This window comes from Manis javanica, chromosome 2 (genome assembly GCF_040802235.1).
Source record: "Manis javanica isolate MJ-LG chromosome 2, MJ_LKY, whole genome shotgun sequence".
In the NCBI taxonomy this organism is placed as follows: domain Eukaryota; kingdom Metazoa; phylum Chordata; class Mammalia; order Pholidota; family Manidae; genus Manis; species Manis javanica.
In genome coordinates, this window is record NC_133157.1 from 130,961,235 (window position 1) to 130,987,747 (window position 26,513).

Here is a 26,513-nt window from a genome sequence, read left to right on the forward strand (position 1 = left end):
AAGTTATTCAGGACTCCTAGCCAAGTGTCTGCCTACTTGCTAATGTGCATCTGTAACACCAAAACCGGGGGCAGGGGAACCTCCATGTGGGGGCCAGCAGTGGCTCACTGGCAGTGTGGTTCCCAGCCTGCCAGCCCCATGGCCACACGGGGAATCTGGGCCAGGCAGCCTCAGGAGCAGATGGCAAAGCTCCTGACTCTGTGGCCCCCAGAGGCCTGGCTTAGGGACCCCCCAGCTCATCTTCTGCAGAGGCACCAGTTTCCCAATGAAGGGGGAGGTGGTGGTGGCAGCTCAGAGTCCTGGGTGCATCTGCAACAGCAAGAAAAGAGCCTCACAAACTGAAGGGAGTGGGGGATGGTGAAGAAACTGGCAGAAAACAAATCAGTGCAGGTGGCTGAGGCTCAGGCGTCCATTAGCAGAGGGTGGGCCAGGCCTTTGCCACCAGGCACCATCCTGCCACAGCAGAGTCCTGTAGTGTCCCTTGCTCTGGATTTAGAGTGCAGTCACATCAGGCTGGCCCCGTGGCCTCAACAATCCTGTGAGGTACTGGGATCACCCCACCTAACAGGTAGGGACACTGAGGCACTAGAAGGCTGAGGAATCTGCCCAGGACTCCAGAGCTAGAAAGTGATGGCTGCCATTCCACCCTGGGCCTCTAGACTTCCCCAAGGGATCGGGGATAAGATGGAAAGAGACACCACGTGGAGGCCAGCCATCCCCAGCCAGATGCCTGCAGCCATTGGGCAACAAGAGTACTCTGGCTCCCTCCCTCCTCCAGGCACCAGGCCAGGCCTCACACAGTAGGCTGAGGTGGGGACCAGCTGGGGCAGAAGCAGAGTCCTAGAGGCAGGCTGGCTGAAATGGTGGATGTACTGAAGGTCACCTCGCCAGAGACTGTGCTGGCAGGGGAACAGGACTGGGCCAGAGACTGGAGGCACAGGAGAGCAGGGAGGCCTGGGCGGAGCTGGAAGCCACTGCGAGGCCCCCAGACCCCTCCTGATTCAGTGAGTCTGAACATCCTGAACACTGAGGGCACAGGGGTGATCCACACTTGGTCTACAATTTGGTGTGTCCACGGATATAATTTGACTTCCCAGGAGGTTTTATTACAAGGTAGCATTTAAAAATTAGAACTTAGGTTTTAAATAAGTTTCCACGTTTCACTGAGACACTGCCCCACTTTCACCTGCTTTCCCTCCCACGTGTGCAGGTGTGGCTCTTGCTTCACAATCCCCTGGGGGACAGGGACAGGGGAGGGCAGGTAAGGTAAACCAGGCACGCTGGTAAGCGCTGCAGCCAGTTCCAGTGCAGACATGCACTATGCTGGGTCAGCTCTGGCATATGTTACAATATTTCATAATACATTTTTTTAAAATGCAAAGGCAAGAATTCCTGAGTCATCAGAATCTTCTTTTCGAGAGTGCAGGCCACAAAGCATGTCTCCTAAGAACCCCCCCCCACAGATGCTCCAGGGACCTCAGGGCTTGCATGGGCTCTCTGTGGAGGCCATTAACCCTCTGTGATCTCTTGACGCTTCCCTTATCACTTAGGCTGCACTTGGCTGTGTGGATTTCTCAGGGAACTCGGCTTCTGTTCCAGGCCGGAGTCCTTCCCCCCAAATCAGACCTTGTCCCTCCCATCCCTGTCCACTGCTGCCCCGCCATGGGTAGCACAGAGGCGGGCAGACAGGTGTTTCAGACAGGGGATCCGTCCGGGCGGAGCTGAGGAGGAGAGGAAGCCATCCTCAGTACTCTATGCTGAAAGGATAGTCCTTGTGGTTTACAGCTCTGAAAAACAGAAAAACAGTCAACAATAGAAACAAAGAATGATTATTATTTTTAAGAGAAACATTACAAAAGATACAGTTACATATTTTTTAACTTCCTAGTGTACTAAATTGATTTTTGGAGTCATTCAGTGGCCCACCCTCAAACAGGAGAGAATTAGGAGAAGGTCTATTTAACCTAAACATACGTAATCAACACTTATTTGGGAACCCATCAATCTGAATATTGCTCCCTTTATTTTGAAAGGAAGTTAAAGAGTCATATTTACATGGGAAACGTGGCCAATCGGAGATTCCTGTTCAGGCTGAGGATGTCCTCCACATCCTGTTCTGATAATTCAAAATCAAACACCTGGAACCAGAAATAAATGTTCATAGGAAATTTAGTTCAGTGAGCACTTATTGGGACATGTGTTAGACTGCTGGGGACACACATGTCAACCACTCACTAGGTGTGACACCCCACATGTCCCTGAGTATCCACCTATTCCCAAATGCACATAGGCTCTGACGGTTTGCCCCACGCTGGCTTAGCCTGGTTGGTTCAGGCCAGGGACACTCAGGCAAGTGCCACACTCGTCCCAGGAGCAGGGGACCTACTGCAACAGGTAAAGGTGAAGCAAGGAATTTTTCCCACTGCTCAAAACAAGCAAAGAAACCTCCAAATTTAACCAAAAACATTTGTTCCACAAGCGCCACCAGCCAGGGAGACATGGAGCCCCAGGGCCATGAACTCTGACAGTGCTCTTGGCAGAGTGAGTTTTATGTCTGCTCCTCCTCAAATAGTCCTTGAAGCTGCCCCCAACTTTTTTGCCCCTAACATTTGAGGAATGTGACCCACTCCTAAAATAAAGAGAGCCAATCCTGAACCACAGTTGAGGAGATGGGAAAGAAGGTGCAGAGTGACTCCAACATGCCCCTGGAGGGGACAGGCCCCGGGGCCCCAGCCTCCCCCACAGAGGGCCCTCCACCCCAAGTCAGCACCCAGCCTCCCCCACGGAGGGTCCTCCACCTCAAGTCAGCACCCAGCCTCCCCCACGGAGGGTCCTGCACCTCAAGTCAGCACCCAGCCTCCCCCAAGGAGGGTCCTCCACCCCAAGTCAGCACCCAGCCTCCCCCACGGAGGGTCCTCCACCCCAAGTCAGCACCCAGCCTCCCCCACGGAGGGTCCTCCACCCCAAGTCAGCACCCAGCCTCCCCCATGGAGGGTCCTCCACCCCAAGTCAACACCCAGCCTCCCCCACAGAGGATCTGCCACCCCAGGTCAGCAGGAGTCCAGGATTCAGCATCCACAGCAGCTCTGACTGCAGGGGAGCCTCTGGGTCAATTCTGAGGGGTACCCACAGTTGAGGTCAGGGCCACTGGGGGGTAGGTGAGCAGGTGTCTGGCTGGCACCCTAGCCAGCTCACTGCCTCTCCTTTTCCCTGTTTTATCTTGCTTGCCAGCTCCAGGCTGGGGAAGCCCATCTGGGTGCGTGGGTTCCCCCCAACCCCAATATGGCTGACACTTCCTCCTGCCTCTGCTCTGTCAGGGCCACAGAGGGCCAGACCTGTTTGTTACAGGGGTTGGCCCCCCATTGACACATGATCCCACACCCTCTGATGTAACAGGAAACACTTCCCTGGATATTCTCAAGAATCCGTGCTGGGGTGGTAGATTTGGGAATCACGATCACATTCCTCTGGATCTGAAATCGGATCAAAATCTGCAGGAAAAAAGAAGTCTGGTATTAGACAAAGGGAAGTCACCTGGAGATGGACTCGGCTGTTTTCCTCAGTCACGTCTTATTGTGCAGTAAAGTCCAAAACTTAGCAACAGCCAGAGCTTTGACCACAAGCTCATTCATCTGCATGTCTTTTAGGAGACAAACTGGCGTTTTCTGCACTGTTCTCCAGAAAGTGCCCTTGGCTGGCCAGAGGCGCAGCTCCCAGGACATGATGATCCTTAAGAACTCATTGGCATGGCATGCCCCCGAAACACTGGCCATTGGAGCAAGGCAGAGGCTCATCAGCTCACCCCTGCTGGTGGTGGGGGCCATCTGGCCAGTGGCCCCACTGGGCCTGGACGGGCTGAGACAAGAGCGTGGCCTGCATGAATGAACATGGACCCCGATGCTGGTGTCCTAGTCGGTCATTGGCTTGTCCACAGTGAGGGACCCCTGCCCCCGCTGGTCCCTGCTTGGGGGAAGAGGTGGTGCCAGCCCCAGTGGGCCCCACCACCTACCTGAGCTGCAGACTTCCCGTACTTCTGAGCGATCGTCTGGATCATGGGGTCATCCATCAAGTGAACCCCCTGACTAGAGAGAACACGAGGGCAGGGCGATGAGGCCAAATATGGGAGCTTCCTTCTTTAAAAACACAAAGCTTTCTCCAAAATGGAAAATCTATATTTATTTTTGTCTGATCATAAGTTGCTCAGTGTAGTAAATTTAAATGATGCAGAAAAGCTTATCACCCAAACCCTACCACCTAGAGATAACCACTTAAGTAAACACTTTGGGGGACACAGCTGGACACACCACTTTTCAGGTGCTTTTCCTCAAGAACTATGAGGCATCTTCAGAGTGTAGGGGACGATGGGCTTTGTGCGCTTCAGCCACTCTGACATTTAAAGGCTGGCTTCTTAGTTGGACCCAGAATAGTGCCTACAGTCCCATTAATAAGTAATTGTTGATGATGATGATAATTTCATAAAAGTTCACCTCAAATAAAAGTTGAGATCATGCACATGTGGATCACTAAGCAGAGAATTAAGGACAGGACCATGGCTCAAGCCCTCAGTGTCTGTCCAGCAAGGGATAGGCCCTGATCACTCGGGAGAGCCCCGTTCTCAGTGAACATTTATTAAACAGGTACTGTTTCAAGCACTGGGCTGGCAACAGTGCTCAGTGCATTCTGGAGGAGACAGGGAGCCCGCATCACCTGCTGCGTGCCCAGGGTCTCCACCAGCCCTGCACTCCTTCTCACTGGCTCCACAGCTTCAAGCTCAGCTGTGGAATATGACCTAGCTTCTAGCAATTCCCTAGCAGCTACCAAGTTCAAACACATGTGCCCAATTTCCTGTGGGGAACACACAGGTAATAACAAATACTTTGGCTCTTCTGGGCCCACCTATGTCCCAGGCACTGAGACAGGGGCTGGTGGAGAGGCATGAACTAGATGTGTTCCCCACACTCCAGCAGTTCTGATGAGTGGGAGGGACTAAGGCGAAAATAATGGCAAGATAGTATGTCAAAATACTGTGGAAAAAACCTGAACCCGGAGAGTCAAGAGGGCTTTCTGGATGAGGTGATGCTTTATTGAGCTTTATGTTAGAAATTGGAGTTAGTGAGATTAAAATGAAGATAATGACAAGACTTCTAGGAAAGAGAACAGTATATGCAAAGGCACAGAGACTAGAAAGAAAACATTCTGTCCCAGGAACCTGACACAATTTCCAATGGCTGATGCATACATGGTTTGAAGGAAGAAGTAAGGCCAGAAATAGGCATAGCCCAGGCTAGCCAGGACTCCCAGGCCATGCCAAGCCCTGAAGGCTTTTTCTGGAAAGTGACATGAAGGTGTTGAGAGGTTCCCTTCTGCTCCCATGTGGACAATGAACTTGAACTGGGCAAATCTAATTGCTATAATCACCAGAAAGAATTCTTATTTAACCTAGGCAGTGATGGTGAGAACGACACAGAAAGACACACTCCAAGTTTTTTGGCAGAATGACTAGCAGCTCTTGCTGATAGCTGGCTTGGGGAATTGAAGAGGGGTGACTGCTGAGTTCCTGGTCTAGGCGGCTGAGTGGCAGCAGCTTGTTGGCTGGTGCAGGGAGCACAGAGCACCGGCTGGGTTCTGGGGAAGACTGGTGTGTGGGGCTGGAGCTCTACAGAGGCCGAGTAATCCATGAACCACCTGGGACAGTGGACCAGTTGGGGCCTCGACGCTGCAGTCATTAGCTCAGTGCAGAGGTCGCCTCCAGTGGGATGTCTGGTAAAAGGTCCCTGCCCTTCTTGAGGGAGCCCCTCTGGCTCCCAGTATGGCTCCCTCCCACAGCCCACAGGTCCACTGGCAGCAGAGGTGGTCTCTCCACACCTCACCATCTTCCTTATACCCTCCACTAACTCCCCAAATCCAACTTCCAACTGGAGCTGCTCTGTTTCCCGCTAGGGCCTCGACTCACAATCACTGGAGCTCCCTACCTGGAACCGCCAAGGGGCCGGTAAGCAGTTACAGACACATCTCTGGATTGGCAGAAGCTGATCAGTTTCTCCTGAGTGAGGTATGGGTGGCACTCAATCTGCAAAGAGAACCAGCCACAGCTTACCATGGCTGAGTGGGGCCAGCAGGGCCCCAGGAAAGAGTGCCGGCATTGCTGCTGTGGCTGCTCCATGGAGCTCTGTGCATCAGCTCCCGGCTCCAGCATCTCTGCCCATCAGATGAGAGGCTGGACTCCTCCACCATCGCCAGGATGCCAGCTGACACAGGGCTGGGGAACACCTTGGTAGATGCTCCCACCACCTTCTGTTTGTTTTCCTTTAGCACAAAGCATCATGTGACATCGCAGGCGGGGTAGCTACTCACTGCTGTCTGTCTGCAGCCACTAGGACGTGAGCTGTGGGAAGCCACTGCCTCTGGCCTGTTCTGTTCACAGACATCTCCCCAACATCAGGAAAAAGCTGGGCCCATGGAAGGACTCCCTAAGTATCTGTGGAGTGAATGAAGCTGGGGAGCTCCAGGGCAGACATGTTACAGGTGACTCCAGTGGGTGTAGTAAGCAACTCAGGAGCAGGATTCCCAGCTCTCTTACATTCTCCAAGTCCCTTCTCCTGTGCCTGTCCCACTGGTTTGTAGACTTAAGTCCTCATGTAGAGTGGATTAAGAACACACACAGTGCCTTTGCAGTTCAGGAAAAACTGCAGTGCAGTGGAAAGAGGACACTGGACTTTGGAACTCCCTGCGGGTGTCACTGCCCAATTAGGAAACAGGCCCTCCTGCACCACACCACCTCAGGCACCCACCCTCCCTGCGATTTAAAGTGCTACACAACAAAAGGTGGAGTGGGGGCTCCTCTGCACGTTCACAGACTGTCACATGAGGCTTTAAAGCAAGAAAGCAAGGTTTGCTACAGCTGGCAGTAGGGGCTCTCTGTGCGGGTGGGCCTAGAAGTGCTTCTAGAAGGCTGGGGGTGTTGTTTCTGTCTCTGGGTGCTGAACACTCAGTATGCTCACTTGTGGAAGTTCACTGAGCTATGACCCTTCCAGAGTCATGCACTTGATCTATGCTATGCCTCAATTACAAAGGTTACTTCTAAAGCATAGAGCTTTTTCTATGCTCTATTCTTAGTATCCCCAAACTTGAAACTTCCTAAGTGCCCATTAACATGGGATTGGATAATAAACTGTGGGAATACCACATGAATGTGGACAAATCTAACAAATATGATGTTGCATAAAAGAAGCCAGATGCATGAGAGCACGTAAGACATTATTTCATATACGTAAGTTCAAAAGCGGTCCATGCTGGCTGCTGCTCTTTGCCTTACAGAGAGTGGCAGGCTTCCAGGGGCTGGTCTTGTCCTGCTTCTTGACCTAGATGCTGGATACAGAGCTAGGTTCAGCTGGTGAGGATTTACTAAGCTCCATTTTTCTGTGTGCTTTTTCATATGTACACAAACACTTTAACCAAAATTTTATATAATGCAAAAATGCCCTTTCCCCATGCACAGCCAGCCAGCTGGGAAGACACAGCACCCTCTCCTTATAAGTCGTTTCTCTGCACCCACTTCAGCGGTCTGTGAGTCTGCCCTGAGGGTCAGTCAGGATCCAGCACTGCAGGTTGCAGTCTACAGGGGCTGGAGACAGAGGAGAGGGCTCCCTGGGCCTCCCCAGGAAGTTGCATGCCTTGGCCTTTGAGCTTCTCATTAGCTAGGGCAGAGGTGTGTGCTGGGACATTTCCCCACTTCTGAACACACCTGGTGAACTACACCCAGCTCAGGCCCCACCTGCCATGGGTACCACCTACCCAGTCAGGCCTTTAAGCCAGGCCTCTGCCTACGCATCACTGCCTCACTGCTCTAGTCACTGCAGCAAAATGCCAACTTGGTGCTCCACCCTTCCCTCCATTTCCAGTATAGCCGTGTGGAGGTAACAATGGAACAGTCAACTCCACAGTGAAAGCCTCTTAGCTGTTAACCAGCTCACCTGGTTAGTCACCGGCTTGAACCTCAAGTTGGGTTTATTCAAAAGTCTCTCAAGCTGCTCGTGGTTGAAGTTGGACACCCCGATGGCTTTCACCAGTCCTGCAATGACCAGGTCCTCCATGGCCTAAAGAGGACAGAGATTTATTTTGGGCATATGGGTGCTGTCCACCCACTGGCAATCTGTGTCTCTCATTCCTTGGCATTCTTTTCTAAAACTGGTTCACAATAGTTCACGTGGTGCCTCATGAGCATTTCTGTACTTGAGGCTTGCTCCCGGTCAGGCCGCTTAGTGGGCGGGGCCTCAGTTTCCTCATCTGCAGAGCGAGGACGACCTTGCCCGTGCCACAGGGTCATTTCAATGACCCCATCACATGCAGCACGCAGAGCAATTAGCTGAGGCCTGGGATCGAGCAGACGTTCACCACCCTTCGGCTGTTACGGTTCCTTTTACTTGGAACACCTGTTGATCACAGTGTTTGGCAGGACATCCACTGTTGCCTTTATGAGCTCACCTCTTTCCACCTAGCTTAGTCTACTTAAGCACAATGATGTATCATCACCCTTCTAGTTAACATTTTCAGAGACTCAGGAGAAGCGCAACTCAAAGCTTTGTGCTGGTCACTGGCCAACGAGCTGGCCTGGACCTCAGGCTCATGAAGACGTGGCCTGTTGCCGGGGCGGGTGGTCAGCAGTAAGTCCTGACAGGCCCCAAGGGAGGGACCAGGGTCTGTGTGGACCCTCACCTGTGTTATACAAACAGCCCAGGTTAACCCATATCTTTAAGGAGAAGCAACACAGTGACAGAAAGGCTGCAGGCCCTGGGCCCTCAGCTAACCTATCACTGATTCACATGTTTTAAGAGAAATGGGAGGAGAGGATGGGCTGATTGGGGTCCCTCCTGGGTGGCTCCCCTCCCTGCTGCCTGGATGGCCCAGGGCACCCCTGCACCTGTACCCATCAATCTCCTGAATGGCCCAGGACATTGTCTCCTTAAAACAGCAAGCTCCACTTTGACCACATGTCCTCCCTGTGCCTCATGGTTGCCGCCTGCCCCCATCAGTCCCCTGCTGTGACCCTACACTTGCCTCTTTACCTCAGGCCCCATCCCTTCCTGGACTGCGGCAGTGGGCTGACATGCGGCCATCCTTCCACCAGGCTCCCCAGCCAACCCAACCTTACCATGCCGCCCATTATCGCCTGAAGAGCTGACAGTGTCAGCAGTGGTTACCGCTGAGAAATGAAAAAAGGGGCTGTTTGTATTCTTCTGTATTTTCTGTAATGACCCATGAAAATTTTAATCAAAAACCTAACATTTGAGAAGAAAGGGAGTTCTGAATTAGTAATCCCTAAAGCAAGTGTTTTAAGAGATGGCCCAACCAGGCCCATGCAGGCACTGCACAGCATCTGAGGCCACAGCAGGAATCATGCTGCCTCCTGCCGTGAGCCTTGAGTGTACAGCCTGGGGTCTCTGAATACAGAAAGCCTGAGGTCTGAATGGGAGGCATGCCAGCAGGATAGGCCCGGCTCGGGGCTCGGCTTACCTCCCATGTGTCCAGGAAGTCTGTGTCACTGGGTATGGCCAAGCCGCTGTGGTCCAAGGGCAAGTCTTTCTCCCCAGCCTGCAAAAACCGGAGGAAAAGGAGTTTACAGTGGAGTGGGTGGGAGAGGGCCAATGGAGGGAAGAGAGCTGCCCAGGGGTCAGGAGGTGGCGGCTTCCCTTCTCCCAGCTCTGGCCTTCCCCTTTACAATGCTGGTCTGGGACTGGAGGGCTGGCAAAGACCCTGCCAGCCTTCAGGGTCCCTGCCCACCTCTCACAGGACAGGAAGATTGTGAATCCTAGCATTGTCAGAAAACTATTTAGTGACTTTGGGTGGAAACTGGGGACCAGGGCCCTCAAGTCTTAAGAGCTCAAGGCCCTTCCCCCAAAGTCCATGGCTAGATCTTCTCTTCTTTTCTGTAGACAACCGCTGTGGTGGGAGATAATGAATTGTGGTGGGAGACAATGGTGGAAATTCATCCAGGCAGGGCACCTGCTGGTCACCTGACCCTGCAGAGCTCTGTGGAGCAGGCCACAGGGTGGACAGTGGATGGCAGTTTACTTAGGGACACCTAATCAGTCTCCTGAGCAATAGTGGGAGAATGTCTAAAATCACAGCCTGATGCACACTTCAGGGGGATTTTTCATGACGAACTGTTTTGCTCCAATGCTGGCTGCCAGTTGACATTCAGCCTGTGTACAAGTGCTTTCCCGGCCTGGCCAGGCCCTGGAGTCTGCTCTGCTGGTCAGCAGCCAGCACAGCAGGCCACAGCTCCTGGGGGTTGGGCTGAGGGTGTGCTGTCACCCCGGCACTAGGGACACGCCAAGGACTGTCCACCTGCTCTGGACTCCCTGCAAGCACTTAAGCTGTGTCCACTCTCATAATCACAAATAGGCTTCTGCTCTCATTTGCCCACTGATCCGAGGTGTCTCCTTTCCTACTTCCCAGCAGCCAACTGTAAGGGTCTGAGGAGTGAGAAGCAGATACCTGATCTGAGTAGCCGCCACTGGGACCATGAGAAAGTCCTTCTGGCCTCAGCTCATGGTATATTCGAGGGAGTCATTGACAGTACCGCCTTGGGGAACCATGTGAAGAATAACTGAGTTAATATGTGTAAAGCACCTAAAACAGTGCTGGTACATCTCAAAATAGTACTAACAGCTGATGATAAGCCCATTCTCATCATTTTAATAGCTATTAATGATAGCTATTACCATTATTTTATTCTTATTCTCTGAAAACACCAGACTCCAAAAAGACAAATTATTTCTGAATCATTGTCTTGCTTTGCTTCCCGGGCATCTTCTGTTCTTGTTCTCTATTAATGTGACCAATGGACAATTACTACATTCTTTACTGAAACTAAATACAAGACCTTAAAGTAAAGCTGCATTACAATCAAGTGGCTTTTGTTGTTTAACCTATAAAGATAATGCACAGCTTGGCACATGCGGGGACAGCCTCATACCAGGCGCACACATGGCAGCTGCCCAGGCAGCAGGCACCCACTCCACCCCACGCAGAAGGGACACCCTCTCTGGGACTTGTGTCCTCCTGGGAGCCTCCTGGGTGACGGACGGTGTGGTCAGACAGGCTATCCTATCAGTCTGGGGCAGGTGTGCAGGACATCCTGGCCAAGACCAAAATGACACAGGCTGGGGGAGTAGGGTTTAAGGGACAGAGGGTTATTTTCTTCCATCAAGAGAAGAAAATAAAACCAGGTGAAGAAATCACTGGCTACCATAAGCAACAGGACCCTGTTTGAGGGAACAAGCAAATGACCTGCATCCTGCAAAGCAGAGGCCTTCCCCAAGGGAAACAGAGCCTACCAGGGAGACGGGGCCCAGGAGTGCAAGGGGATCTGGGAAGTGACACAAGCAGCAGCTATGAGCAGCAGGGTTTCCTGTTTGGAACCTATTTTCACCTTAAGACCTGCAGAAAAAACCAACATTCTCTGGCATTGGTTTGAACCATATACTTTAGAACAGTGAGGGTCTCGGGGAACCTGAGCCAAGGCCTGGAGATAACTGCATGTGCTGGGGGCCAATGAGCCCCAGCACCCTGTGCTCTGTCTGCTGGCCAAGTCCTTCCCACCACCTTCTGGGGGCACCAGGAGGAAGAGGCTGCCCAGGGGATATCTCACCACCTCCTGAATGGTACCTGGAAACCTGTGGGCCAGTGTATGAGGTAGAGGTCCAAGTAATCCAGCTTCAAGGCCTTCAGACTTCCAGAGCATGCCGTTTTCACCAAGGACTTCTTATGGCAGGTGCACCAGAGCTACAAGAGGACAGGCAGAAGCCCTGTCTCACGGGCCACAGAATGGAGCCAGATGGTTTCAGGACCCCTCAGGGAGGAGCCTCCAAAGTAGGCCCTTTCTGCTTGATTCCTATTAAAGGGAAGCTGGAAACACCACAAAATATTTGACGGGAGGGCTGCCTGGCTATTTTGGATCCACAGGGACAAAAAAGAATGAAAGAAAGCTGGAAAGGTGGAAAGGAGATGAGAAAAAATTGAAGAATTTCTCTGTTGTGTTTCCCATTTAAACAGACACATAGCAAAGGTTCTCTATTACTAAGGCCTCACCACCATTCAGGCTAAATAGGTAATTAAATGAAGTCCATTGTCTATGCCTGTTCAGATAGTTCCATCCATACCCTCCATTAATAGAAAATTTGTAATGTTTTCTTCTGTTACATTATTTATTATTAACTATAACAGAAGGCTCCATCACAGGAAGAGAAAAAAATGAAAGTCAGTAAAAGAAAGAGGATTACCAGATAAAAACAAACTACACAGTGTATTAACAAAACAGAAAAAAATGAGTAAACACTTCCTATGGTTAACAATAGTACTCTCCAGATGGTGAGTACTTAAAGTGATTTATTTTTTAAGGTATATTCCATGACTCTTCCATGTTTCAGGAATGAAAGCACACTTCCACTGCTGGCATGGCCTGTTCCAGAGCAACTTGTTCAATTGTGGGACTAGCCTTAGCGATCCTCTTAGTGATCCCCTTACCCAGCACCCCACCCTAGGGTTTCAGGAGAGGTTTCTCTCCTTGACCCAGTGCATACTAGGCCTCCCCCTTAGCAGCCTTCTGCTCTAGGTTTAGGCAGTGCTGATGTACTACAGAAATCACCTCAAAGTGAAACAGAGGAGCAAATCTGCAGAAACAACACTGAATCCTGCAATCACGGACCTTCAAATCTGGGAATCACTCACGAACCTATCAAATTCAGTCTCATTTTACACACAAGACCCTGCACCTTCCAGTGACTGACAGCCTCTCGGAGCTCAGAAAAATCGGCTGGAACCATGGCCTCTGGCCTAACGTCTTTGCATTCTGCTTCAAAGTCAAAAGCAAGGTGATTCTCTAACTCTCCAACCTTGGTCTACCCTGGAATTTCCTGGGGAGCCTGCCTCGAGTGTACTGCATGTGCGTTTCCTCCCTTCCACCTGTCTGCCACTGCCTGCAAGGCTGGCTTATCCTACACGTACACTGCTGTTAACCCAATCCTAACTGCCTCCTGTCAAATGCATGCCTCTTTCAGCTGCTACAATCACCCACTCACAAGTGAGTGTAGCTCATACAAAATAAGCTCCCTGCTCAGCAACCTTCAGCAGTGCCCCTGTTGGCAGGAGAAGAGTAAGCCCCTTCAATGGCAGCCCCACGCCAGCTCAGAGCTCACTGCTCTCTGCTGCCTTAGAAGTTTCTATCAAGGACACCATGCCTCGCAGGGGCCCTGTACCCAGTGCGCTGTCCCATGCCTCGTACCTGTGCTCAAGCTGTACCCCCTGCTTGCCACGCTGCCCCTGAAGCTGCACCATGGCCAGCCGGTGCACGATGCTGCAGGAGTCCTGTGGGTCAGCTTCAGGAACCAAGGTAGCCCCGGCGCCCGCACTGCTTCAGCTACCGCACCCAAGCCCACACTCTGCAACCCGCTCCAGCCTGTGAAGCCCTACCTTGCTGACGATAAACAGGTCCTCCCGCCTCACAGCACCTTCCCTGATCTTGCACTGGATGCCAGCTCCCACCTCGCTCTCATTGTGGTAGAAGTAAGCACAGTCAAAGTGGCGATAGCCCCCATCTATGGCTACTTTCACCGCCTCCGTCACCTCCCCTGGAGCCGCCTGCAAAATGAACAGGGCAGAGGTAATCGACCGGCATTCTGCTCTAGATCCCCTTTTCAACCCAAATCCTCCCTTTCACTCTAGAATGTAGAGCAAAGAATACATAAAAAATGCAGTTGCTGAACTGGTACTAGCATCAATCGGCCCGCAAATTTAGGAAAGTCAGAGTCAGAAAGGGCTTATAGATTAAGTTCCAACTCTTTTATTTATTTGGGGCTAAGTCTACAGGTATTTTTAGTGCCTGCCAGTTGCTGTACTTCCTGAATGAGCAAAGGAATAAATAAAATGTAGGACAGATAACAACTGAGATTCAAGGAGGTAAAGACGCATCCTCTACACGCAAAGACCGAAGTCCAAGTGGAAAGGCCAAGAGTACACTCACAAGGACAATCCATCGTATGTGGAGCACCTGACCAGATCCAGAGGAACAGTATGCATTCTATTGGGGATGTGGAAGTTGGGTGAAGAAAAGCAAAGGGACTGGAACTAGGGGTGGAAGCTTGGGGAGGCTCCCCCTGTCATTAAGCAGAACATTCCTGAGGGGCGTTGTGGTTCACAAAGCACTTTCTCACTTGAACTTCACATAACCCCATGAGATGTAGTAGGACAGTGACCTTTATTTAACAAGCAACAGATCCAGAGCGGCTGTGAGCGAATGAACCAGGTATCCATCTGAAGCTGGAAAAAGAACCACCAGGAAATTAGAAGGGATGAAAATAAGAATGAGTACTGAACAAAGATACGATAGAGATCTACAAAGCCAGAGGTTAGTTTTTTCGAAAATCCTTAAAAAAGCAGACATTCTCCTGACAAGACTTGAAAGACCAATTTTATTAAGTGACCTGAATAAAATGCAGCATATTCAGATAAAAATAGACATTCAAAATCTAAGAAAATATCAGTAATATAATCCAACAATGTGGAAAAAAAAGAAACAAAATGGAAAAACTCCTAGAAAAACTTAAATCTTGAAATAAAAGCTGAATTGTCCAATAATTATTTTAAAAATGAAGCAATTAGGTAAACACACACAGAATTCCACAAAAATTTCAAGAAAGAAATCATCCCAATTTGGACAAGAGAAAAAGAGGGCATACTCCCAACTCATTCTACCAAAAAAGCATAATCCTGAAATCAAAGCAGACAAAAATATTAAAAGTTACACATTAATTTCACTTGTGAATATAGTTGCAAAAATCCTAAGTAAAATAATACTTACATAAATGGAAACAAAATCAAGAACAAAAACCAAAAAACCTAGGGCAAACATTACAATAAATAAGGAAATATCAGAACAAAAAAATTGGGAACAAAACAAGAATGGCCACAGTCATGGAGGTCCTAGCAATATAAGCAGCCCAGAAAAAGCAATGTGAGACTTAAGGGTTAGAAACAAACTGAATTACCATTATTTGCAGATGATGAAACCATCTATGTAGAAAACCCAAAAGAATCTATAGGGAGTTTAATAAACAGCGCAGTTTAACACAGTGGCTGCAATGTGATGAATACACTAAAAATGACTTTTTCTGGGCACTAACGGCAAACAAGTTGGATACATAATTTCAGAGAAGTATCACTTCTAATAGTATCATAGATGATCAAGTGCTCTGCAGGAAAAACTATACAAACATATGAGGAGGTACACAGAGAATAAATATATTTAGGACAATTTATTAACAGAGAAATATACCATGCTTGTAGAAGCCAGATTTAGTATTATGAAGATGTCAGTTCTCCTTGAAGTGATTCCACAGGCCCAGACAGACCTGTATCCCCACCTTTTGCATCTGAGCTGTCCTTGTGTTTTACTTTGGCCATGAAAATGCAGCAGAGGCCTCACAATGCCTTGCTCTCTTGGGCTTTGTGCTCATCACAAGAATACTCCCAGACTAGGCTGCTTGAGCAAAGAGAGTAACCCCCAGGGGCGCGTCAAAGGGCACACATGTAAGCCAGTGGGGCCTCGATCCATAGAGCTGCCTGGCTGATTACCGTACATGCAGGAGCAATAAACCACGTGCTATTGTAAGCCACTGAGTTTTTGGTGGTGGTGGTTGATGTAGCATTCCTGGTGCAATAGATACTGATGGTAGATTTCTGATGTCACACTACTAAAAAAAAACTAAATAAAGACAAGGCTTTACATGGAGTCAGAAGGTTATTACAATTAACCCAGTTCTACGCACTTGAAATCCAACAGCAAACAGGAATAATGGTTTTGACCTTTGAAGCAGTTTTCACGTCTTTCCCTTACCCTGTGTGCAAGAACTGTGGACTCCTGTACTGTGCTGTGTGCAAAAGACACAATGCAGAAGGACAGAACCAAAGGCAGTCAAAGTCTAAACGGTCAGATGAATCAAATGCTTACTGAATGGCTGCCAAATGCACGTCCTTGGCTAGATGCCAAGAACCACAATCAATAACTCCCTCTGTGACCTGTAAGAGTTGATAAGTACACAGAAGAAATAATTAAAACTATACTTGGAGGAGCAGGGATTGATCATTCGGATTCCTACTCATCCAGTAACTTCGTGTGCCATTTTTTAAGTGAACATCTTTTTATCAAAGACTAAATCTCAAAAAAGAAAAAAAAAGGATATTTCAAAGACCGTTTAGTACTAGCTCAAATCACTGACAGTAATGAAATAGTCCAAAGTAGATAAAAGTCCCAAAGTGCTTCCAGGCCCAGTCCTTTACAGAGGGAAGCGGGAGCTGCCAAGTTGGCAATGTCAGCATTGCTTCATCTTACTGATAACAGACAACATTCCCCAACCTTCCAGGATGGCTGCTGTTCTGATGCAGCTAGGTGCCTGCCTGCCCGTCCTTCTGCGTCCACCCAAGCCCGAGCCTTCCGGGTTTTCCCAAACACTACCCTTAATAATTATGATTTGTCCTCTACACAAAATACCATTGGGACCACCCGCATTTTCAGAAAATCTGATATACATCTAAAAATTCCATCTTTCAAACCCAAGAGGAGGTCCCGAGGGAGGTGCAGTGACCAGCTGCGCTGACGAAGCTGCGGCAGCTGTACATGCGAGTGTCCCGGAGGGTGCCTCCTTCACTCCGCGCGCCGCGGAAAGGCAAGGTTACGCCCCTCCCCGCCCTCGAGGTAGCCTCACCTTCCAGGTGCCCAGGCCTAGAACAGGTATCTTCCCCATGCTTCAGGGATCTGCTGCTGCGGCCGCGCACCTCCCCGGGGGCGTTACCGCGGTGGACGCCCCGATTGGTTGGTGGCGCCAGCCATGTTCACCTCTATTGGCTGGGGTTCGGCAACGCGCGGCCCCGATTGGCTGAAACGCTTAGCTGGCCGCTTCATGGGCACGCCCACATCTCTGGAGGAGCATTGTCACCGGTGGGAGACGGATGTACGCACGCGCTCGACATTGCTGCCCAGCGGGCACCCGTAGGCTTCCGGGCTTCTAGCGACCGGCCGGGGCGCACAGTACTCGCAGCGCCAGGGAGCAGGGAAAAGCCCCGACCCCCAAGCGGAGGGGGCTCCAGGACAGGGAGGGAAGATCCTTTACGTTCTCCATTGGTGTGCTTGTGGCGGGGACCGCTAGGGTCCCACAGGCTGGAAGAAAAGTCTGTTGGCCTTGGCTCTCCATCAGTGACCCATTGCGCTAAATCCAGTAAATGCCTTCTATCCTTGGGGTCCCTGGGAACAGAGGCCTCGGTACCGAGCGTCTGGGTAGTGCAGAACGTGGCAGAGCACTGGCCTGCTCCTCTGAGGGCTAGGGACCAGACCCTGGTTGCTGGAACTTTGGAGTCCTCTGGTGGAGATGGGCGGAATCATTGCTCTGGCTGGAGGGCTGCAGAGCTGGCCCTGACCGCCATGGGGGGCTGTGCCCATTGTGCTCAATGGGGCATCCGCAACAGGAGGAGCACCCAGATCTCATTCTGGGCTCTACCCTGCCTCCCACCCAACAGACTTTTATTTTTAGCATCCATCTCCAGTGTGAGCTGCTCAGAGGTGGGGGTGAGGGTGGTTTCCAGATCCTCATTATTCATTTAGCAGCTGTGCTCTGAGCACTCACCTTGAGCAGCAGCTGTTAGGCTTGGGGGCAGTGCTGAAAGATCCCTCGTCGTCCCAGCCCTACAGGAGCTCAGAGCCTGATGGATGGACAAAAGCTCTGTGTGAAAGAGCAGAACAAATGCCACAGGGCATGAAGCTGGGGCTGGAAGGAGGGCCAGAAGCCCTCCAGTGGGTTCACATGGCCTCCAGGGCAACATTTGTGCTGTGACTGGAAGGACAAGAGCAGCCAACCCTGCACACATCTGTGAGCAGTGTGCCAGGGTGTGGGTAAAACTAACATTTCCAGAATATCTCGCCTGACCTTAGTATATCTGCATATCAACAAGCATTCAGAGGTGGAAAGAAGTATGGCTTTAGTTCATTTGTATCTTTCCTAAGGGGTGGAGAGAAGTTCATCTCCATATCAATGGGTAAACCTGGGCAAGGAGGGCTTATCTGTACCAGAGAGGTGAGAGGGAGGGCAGGTTTTTGGTGTCTGCTGGAGCAGGAAAGAGAGAAGGTCCTGGACTGCAGCTCGTAAGCAATAAACGGATTTTAAACTTTATTTCTCCCTTTGACTGATTTCGGGTTTTAGAGGTATTTTGCCCTGGGATTTCCTCTCCCTGGATGTACACAGGGAAAGCTCAAAGATGCAGATATTTGGAGGCAGAAGAGCATTTGACCAGAGAAGAACTGAGAAGGAGCCAGTGAGGCTGGCAAAAGCTGGCATTAGGGACGGAGGGGAGAAGGAGGAGAGGGCCACTGTGTGGCACATTGCCCAAACTTAACACTCACAAGAGCACTTACTATCTCGCAGTTTCTGTTACCAGGATCCAGGCTTGGCTCAGCTGGGACCCTCTGCCTCAAGGTCTCCAAGGACACTGCGGCTGTGGTCTCAGCTGAGGCTCTGTCTGGGCAGGGTGCCCTTCTGAGCTCATTCACCAGTCACTGGCAGGATTCAGTTTGGATTGATGGTCTCAGTTCTTTTCAGTCAGTTAACTGCAGCTCTCTCCTTTTATCAGTGGGAGCCAGAGAGAGAGAGAGAACATGGGAGAGAGCAAGACAAAGTCACAGACAGAATTTCTACCTGGTTCTGCAACCACCCAAAGCAGTTTATGGCTTACATGCAGTCTAGCATGCCTGGCTCATACCTGAAGCCTGTGCCCATTTCTCCTTACTCAGCTGGATAACTAGGAACCTATTGAGGCAGAGCCCAAGGGTGAGGAAGCCAGGGGTAGGTACATGTGAGCATATGAGGAGGGGTCCGCTCCTGGCCACTTAGGAGCCTCCAGGGGCCAACGTAGGGCCAGGACCAAACACTGGCTTCAGACTACCCATCAGGAGGACTGCGGCCTGGGATACGGCCTCTTGTGGGTTCCTGGGCTGGGCTTCTCTGGGAGGCCCTGGAAAGCGTCCTCTCTCTGGAAAGGTACTAGGAAGGCAGTTATGTTGGTGGTGTCTTCTCTCCTCTGGAAGCTCCAGTGCCATCTCCAGAATGCAACTGGCTCCAGTACCAGCTCCTGTATAATCTTAAGAACTAGATCCAGTTGCAGAACTACAGGACCAAAGCCAGAGACATTTCCTTCATTAGATTGGTGCCACCTCTAGCAGCAGGTCCAGTGCTAGAGCCAAAGGCACCACCAGTTCTAGCAGCAATCTGGACCTACAGCCAGCTTCTGCAGCTGCTCCAGAAGGAGAGCTAGCGCCAGCCCCATCTTTTCCACCAGTGGAGCTGAGCTACACCCAGCACTTCCCTCAGTGCCAGCTCCTGAGCCATATGCAGCCCCAGAGCTTTTTGCCTTCTCTCCCCAAAAAAGATGGTGGCACTTTTTTTGTTCATTTTTCCCTTTTATATTTGAAAATATCCAAAATATTTCATATGCTAAAATTTAGTTCAATAAAATCTAACCATTTAATCATTTTAAATTGTGCCATTCAGAGGCACTAAACACTTCCCCATGCTGTGTACCCAGCACTACAATCTAACTACAGACTGTTCTCCTTTCCCTGGAAGGAAAGCCCACAGCCCGAGCAGGTGCTCCCATCCCTCTACTCCCCAACCTCCAACAGTGGCTAAGCTGTTTGGTCTGTTTCTTGACCTCGTCTGGATTATTCATATAAATGGAATCATTATATGTGGCTTTTTGTGCCTGCCCGCATATTTTAAGAGGGAACTAATTAACTTTTGTTTTTTGTTTTTATTTAAAATAGCCCTTTTTATTTACAAGGGAAATTCCAGATGAATCACAGATTGTATACGAAAACTGAAGTTCTTACAGTAGATGTGTTCGAAATCTCAGGGTAGAAACCACTGTTCTACATGTCACAGGAGCCAGGAGCCAGAAGGAAACACCTGGCTTTTCTGCAGCCAACCAAAAATAAGAAAAATGTCACCAACGGAAAGACAGACAGGAACTAGAAAAGCGTTCATCTGAACCCAAGGCTAAAGAACGGTTTAACATGCTGGTGGTACCAAAACCTCTCAAATATCAGTGTTGTAAAAGGGACAAGGAGCAGCACATGTAGATCAAATGAGAAGCAGTGCATGTAGCCATGCATCACAGATGCTTGCCTCCCTGCTGAGGACACACACAAGTGTGAACATGATGGAGGGAGCATTTGTCACCATCACCAGCAGCTTTTTATGTCTGATGACCACCAGCCTTGGTGACAACATGAGGAAGCAGAGGCTCCTTCATGCCCCACCCCTCCTGCCCCATGCTCCAGCTTCTGAGTTCAGCAGCCAGGCCCTGCTATCCAGGACACAGGAGGGTGCCACCTGGCCGCTCCTGCTTGCCTCCTGTCCCTTTCAGTCAGGAAAGCACATCCAGCTCACCTCAGCAGTCACAGATGCCCCTGAACATGCCCCATCCAGGAGAAGTTCTCTGTTGCAACAGCAGAACCCACTTGAGCTTGTGTCAGCAGAAGAGGCCTTTACAAAACACAGAGGGAGCTCAGGGAAGCTGCTGGGAGGCCAAGCCTCAGGCTGGGGACTTTGGAGATGGAGAGAGTGCTCAAACCACCTCCAAGGCTCCACGAGGGGCACTCAGCTCAAGCCAAGGCCACACAGTATAGAGATGGGCAGAAGACGTTGTCAGACACTTCACAAAACAGGAAATATATCCTTAAACACATGAAATATGCTGAGTCTCAGTCATGACATGACAGTTACTAAATCCAAAAGATTGAAAGTATGCTCTGAAGCTTTATAGAAGTAAGAACTTTGATTCACTGTTGTTGAGAATGCAAGTTGTCTTCCAATCGAGGCAGTGTGGCCTTATCTCTCAAAATTACCAATGTATTTACCATTTGATTCAATAATCCCAGTTCAGGGAATTTATCCCATGGAAATACATAGGGACGTGGTTATTCATGCAGCCTTCTTCATAGGAGCAAAAGACTCGAAGCCACCTGGTAGCCTTCATTAGCATATCTGGCTAAATGAATGGTGGCCACCCACAGGATGAAATACAGCGTTGGTGGGAAGAGATGAGAAAGGATGCTCTCGATCTACAGATTTGCAAAGATCCGTATCTGGTTCTCACTGCCCACAGGGCCGACCCTTTGTCCTTTCCCTCCCACTTTGAGCTGGCTTTTTGAGCACCTGGGGATGTGGCTTGACTACTGTGCCACCAATGTCTGGGACATGGTGGCTACTGAGGTTAATGCTCAGGGATCCAGGCCCAACTTGGACACCGGTCAGAGGGGGACTCTAGTCAGTCTCCTGGAAGACCACAGGCCTCTGCTGTACCCATGAGGACACTGAGGCAGGTCCCCTCATCCCTGGGTGGTTCTTGGGAATCCTTGCTTTGGCAGGGTAGAAGACATACCCACTAGACTCTTTCCAGCTCTAGGATGCTGTGGCTCCGTTGAGATACCTGGATTGTGTCTCCTTCTTCTACCCCCAATCTGAAGTGGCTTCTGACTCCTTGCCTGGCATTCAGAGACCTGTATGACCTAGTCCAGGCACCTCCCACAGTGTGCACTCCTCACCCCCCACTTCAGCCTCCCTAGAGCCTTCCTCCCCCAGGGACCCCATTATGCCCTTGTCCCATAGAATCCCCTGCCTGCAGTGCCCTTTCCCATGGCTCCCTTCCACAAGGGACTCACCTCCTTGGGTAGCCTCTGAGCCCAGTACAGCCTGTAGGTCAGATTGACCTGGGGCCACTGTACAGCCCTGTGACAGGCATGCTTATGTCGCCACTTCTCAGAGACTCAGTTCAGCTGGACTTGGTCACTCAGAGCTGAGTTACCTTGAGCACTAGTACCACTACTCATCTATAAAATGGGGTGAACTCACTGAGTTCCCAGGTGGGCTCCCTAGTAACAGTGACTATCTCTCTCACCCACTTCTCATTGTGGGGCCCCTCCTCCCAGGGATCCGCATCCTTTCTTACACCACACGGGGACAGGTTGGACCTTGTGTCCTAGGGTCCTGCCAGGAACACAAGAAGAGGGACTATAGAAGCAGCCTGACCTTCTCCCTGCCTGGACTCAGGGTCCACTGCTACCTCCAGGTCCCCCTCACAGAGTCAGGCATCGACACACCAGTTGGCCCCTGGGGCAGAGTCTGGAAACCAGCATAGAGGGGTTGAGGGTATTCCATGACTCTCGTGTCCCTAGGTCTCTGGCCTGCCTGGCAGGAGTGGGGTGGTCTGAGGGCCCTAGGGGTCATGGGGTCCTAAAGCAGAAACTGGCAGGGACATGCATTACTGGCCTGGCTGGGAGGCATTGATGCATTGCATATGCACACACGGCGAGGAAGGGTCTTGTGAGCATTGAGCATGCCCGGCTCTGGGCACGAGGCTCAAATGCAGCTGCAGGGTCCATGGGAGTCTCTGTACATGGGAGAGGAGTCCTGGGATCCCCAAGCGTGCCCCACCACACCCACCGGGGACAAGGCGCCCAGGTTCCGTCCATGTTTAGTGGGACCACATCCAACCCTCATGAAACAATTGGGAACCTGAGGCTGGGATAGGCAGGGACTGCCCTCGGGCCCACGACGTAAGCACCGTCGGGAGGACAAGAGAAGTTTCAGGCCTCCTAGGCCAGAGCTCAAGCCTCATACGGAGTTTTCTTTGGGAATAAGAATCCCTAATATCCTGGGGCCTCCTTCCCACCCTTCCCATGTGGGGCCTTTTCCTCTGGGCATCCCGAGGTAGGGATACACACTATCCCCTACACGTTCTACCCATCCATCTGTATGCTTCACATGCAGAGCACATTTTTGGAGTAAATGGTAAACTTAGCATTATTATCTGTGGAATGGTGCAGTGAGGTGGAAAACATAATTAAAAACATTTTGGATGTTTTCAGATTATTTTTACAATATACATAATTTAAAAATTTTCAAAAATAGTTCATAAAGGAACGTGAGAAAAGGCATTTTCATATTTCTTTGAGTGGGCCAAAAATGTAGGGCTAACACGTATTTTTTTATAGACATCAATTTAGGAATAATTATTGTTGATTTTTATAGATGGGCACTGAGAAAATTCAGAAATTGTAAATCAAGTATATTACTGTTTAGAATGTACTTCACCTGAATCTGAGAAATATTTTGTGGCTCTGTAGAGATGGATTTAGAAAAAACAATTGAGGAAAAATAATTTTATGATTAAAAAAAATGGTTACCTATTAATTGAGAATCCTAACAGTAACTTCATCTTGGTGAACCGCATGTGGATTTCAAAATTTGGCTCTCCTGCCCTCTAGTGATCATTTTTCAAAATGCAGACAAAGCAGTGTTAAGGTGAAAGATTGGAAACTATCAATATACAGCTCAGGTGTGTGAATCATGCTGCGAATTTTCAATGTTTGCAGATCCTCATTTTAATTTTGCACCACAGTCAGTATCTCAATTACATACTCCCCTGAGACTACTGACATAAAATTGAATTCCAGCATCTCTTGATTTGACTTAGTAAATTATCCAAAGCTACAGTAATTTTTCACAAATTTTTATGTATGTAATATAATCTTAGACTTAGACATAAAGCATGTTTTTCAAATGAATAAATGAAGCACTTTTAAGTGTACCTTGTTCCTTACTATTAGGTAAGTCCTTTATATGCTGTATTCCTCATAATCACTCCATACACTTGGGAAGTATATACTATATTACTCAGATTTCACAAGGAAATAAAGTAATACTCAGGGAGGCTGATAAAATTTAGGTGGTACACCTCAGGCTTAAAAAACAATCTGACTTCTCAGTTTGTGTCTTCACTTTCCTCTTCTTTTAAAAATCCATATAGTTAATTTTGAATTTATTTTATTTAACCAGAATAAAATGGTAGTGTTTTTAGTGTTTTAATATGGTAGTTTGTTTAAAGCAATATTTGTATATATTTTTCATATGTCAGCCTCAAAGATAGTCTCTTCTATAAAGTTTAAGAATCAGTCTCCATGATTTTAAAGATGATTAGAAAGTCTAAAAAAAGGTTTTTAAATTTTTACCTCTGGAATTTAAACAGAAACTAGTGCTTAGTGTCCTTTTCATAGTAGATGACAAACAGATGCTCATGGGCCAAGAAAAACTGCATCCTGGGAAAGAGTTACATTGTCCAGAATTAAAAGTATGATTTCAGATATATTAACTTCAAAAATATTTTTTCAGTGCTAGACTCAACTTTCTTGGAGTTCCTTTTCTGAAATAGTTTCATTAAAATATCCTTTGGGCATTCTTCTGATGACCAGTTTCAGGTCAAATCATTTCTGATTAAGCTACTAGACATCTACAGACAGGTCACCCTGGTCATTCTAGCCAGTAATAGCTTTTCCTCCACTGATCATCTGGTATATGCTGCTCACACAGTTCTAACTTCACAAAAACAACAGAATAACCCTTGAGAAATAAAGAAGAAGAAGAATGATCCTATAGAACTAGGCACATAAAAACTATAATAGACAAGGTTAGCTGCTTGTATAATAACCAGAGATGTGTCTGGAAATAATATGACTCTTCACAGATCAAAGTGGTTGGAACACAGTTCCAGAGAGGAAGATCACAAACTCAGCTATAAATAGGAAAGCTCAAATCTGGCCAGTTGTACTGCACCCTCTGTGAAGAGTATATTAAAATAATCATGTAACTGTTTTGATGTTAATTTAGTAATAATACCTATGTGGAATACTTACAACTCAAATGTTCTAAGTAGTAATTCAAGCAACTCTCACCCATCACTAGGAGATGAGTATTCTTGTTAACCACACTTTCAAAATGAATAAACTGAAGCACAGGCAAGTTCAGTAACTTTCAGGATTTCAATGTAGTAAGTGATGAAGCAGGATGCACTTCGGGATTCTAGGATCAGCACACATCCACACTGTTACACTGCCTCATTTAGGATGGGATGTTCTTGCGATGGTTAATTTTATTTGTCAACTTAACTGGTCCATGGGGTGCCCAGATATTTGGTCAAATGTGATTTGGGTATTTCTGTGAGGGTGTTTTGGATGAGCTTTACATTTTAATTGGCAGAGTAATGCAAATTGCCCTCCCTAATGTGGACAGAACTCATCCCCTCAGTTGAAGGCCCCTCAGTTGACTAGAACAAGAAGGCTAAGTTCTCCCCTGAGTAAGAAGGAATTCCTTCTGCCTAACTGCCTGTGAGCTGGGACACTGGTCTACTCCTACCTTTGGACTTGGACCCAGACTGGAATTTACACCATCAGCTCTCCTGGTCCTCAGGCCTTCAGACTTGAACTGCCTTACACCACTGGCTCTCCTGGGTTTCCAGGTTAACACTGGCTGTTTATGTTGGGACTTCTCAGCCTCTATAACTGTGTTAGCTAATTCCTTACTTTATAATATATGTATATGTTCATTGGAGAGACATGTCCACACAGCAAAGATTTGCTCTTATTCTTTTCACGCAGCACTTTCAGGGAAAGCAGAAGGCCCAGATTTGGTAGAGGATGAAGCATTCTTTCACCCATTCATCTGTCACTTAATGGTGCATTTAGTATGAAACAAATTCTGTGCTAGGTGAAAAGACAGAGATAAAATACACAATTCCTTCCCTTAGGGGCCTCACACTAGGATGACAAGCAAAATCTACAAGGATAAAATACTAATTAACAGGGTGATTTCCATATTAATCAAATGGGTGTGGACTTAATAACGAAACGTGACAATACATGAACCCAGAGCTGAAGAACTGAAAAGACAGATTCATAATCATAGTTGGAGACTTCAGTGTGCCGCTCTGTAACTGACAGAACGAGAGAAAATCAGTAAGGACAGAGAAGACCTGAGCAACTCTACCCACCAACGGGACATCATTGTCACATATGGGCACTGGGTCCAAACAAAGCAGAATGCACATGCTTTTCTGGCGCTGGGAACATTACCAAGAGAAGCCGTATTCTGGGCGGTACGATGAGTTTGGATATGTTCAAAAGGATTGAAATCCTAAAACGCTTGGATTTCTCCGGACTCCTCTCTGGAGCAGGTGGAGGGTACTCAGAAGGTTGCATTCAGGAGTGACAGCCAGCAAATGTCTCCAAGTGTGCGACCCTGAGCCACGAGATGTCAGAGGCTGCGGGATACGGCAGGGGAAGAAGGCGAAAGGGTCACTCCTGGCCGTGACCACCCGGCGCGCACAGGCACAGCTGTACAGTGGCGTTCCCGGTTTCCGGCGTGGGTAATTGGGCGGACCAAGACCACGGTTCTATTTCCCGTAATTAAAAAAAGAGGCAGCCCCTCCCTCTTCCCTTGCCGCAACTGGAGGGCCTGCTCCGTCACCTCCCCTCCTGAGCCCCTCCTCTCACCTACGCGCTCCGCCAGGATCGGTGGAGCCCGCCCGAGCGCCGTAACTCTTCCGCAAGGAGCGGAAGTAGATTTCACGTCGAG

General features: G+C 49.1%; 1 protein-coding gene across 6 annotated transcripts; it reads right to left on the reverse strand.

The window, feature by feature from the left end:
• Positions 1-1,079: 1,079 nt before the first annotated feature.
• AKR1E2 (aldo-keto reductase family 1 member E2) lies at positions 1,080-17,571 on the reverse strand. 6 transcript variants are annotated; one of them, XM_073229464.1, is made up of 10 exons: positions 16,764-17,571; positions 13,474-13,641; positions 11,671-11,787; positions 9,514-9,591; positions 7,974-8,096; positions 5,973-6,070; positions 4,010-4,082; positions 3,407-3,491; positions 2,056-2,137; positions 1,080-1,787 (listed from the first exon to the last, which is right to left on the reverse strand). In XM_073229464.1, the coding sequence occupies exons 1-10, from the start codon at positions 16,800-16,802 to the stop codon at positions 1,745-1,747; spliced, it is 906 nt and encodes a 301-aa protein (XP_073085565.1). In that variant the 5' UTR covers positions 16,803-17,571; the 3' UTR covers positions 1,080-1,744. The 6 variants fall into 6 exon arrangements, with proteins under 6 accessions (XP_073085565.1, XP_073085564.1, XP_073085567.1 ...); XM_073229463.1 differs by lacking the exon at positions 16,764-17,571 and adding an exon at positions 16,612-16,692; XM_073229466.1 differs by lacking the exon at positions 16,764-17,571 and adding an exon at positions 16,588-16,617.
• Between the last annotated feature and the right edge of the window lie 8,942 nt (positions 17,572-26,513).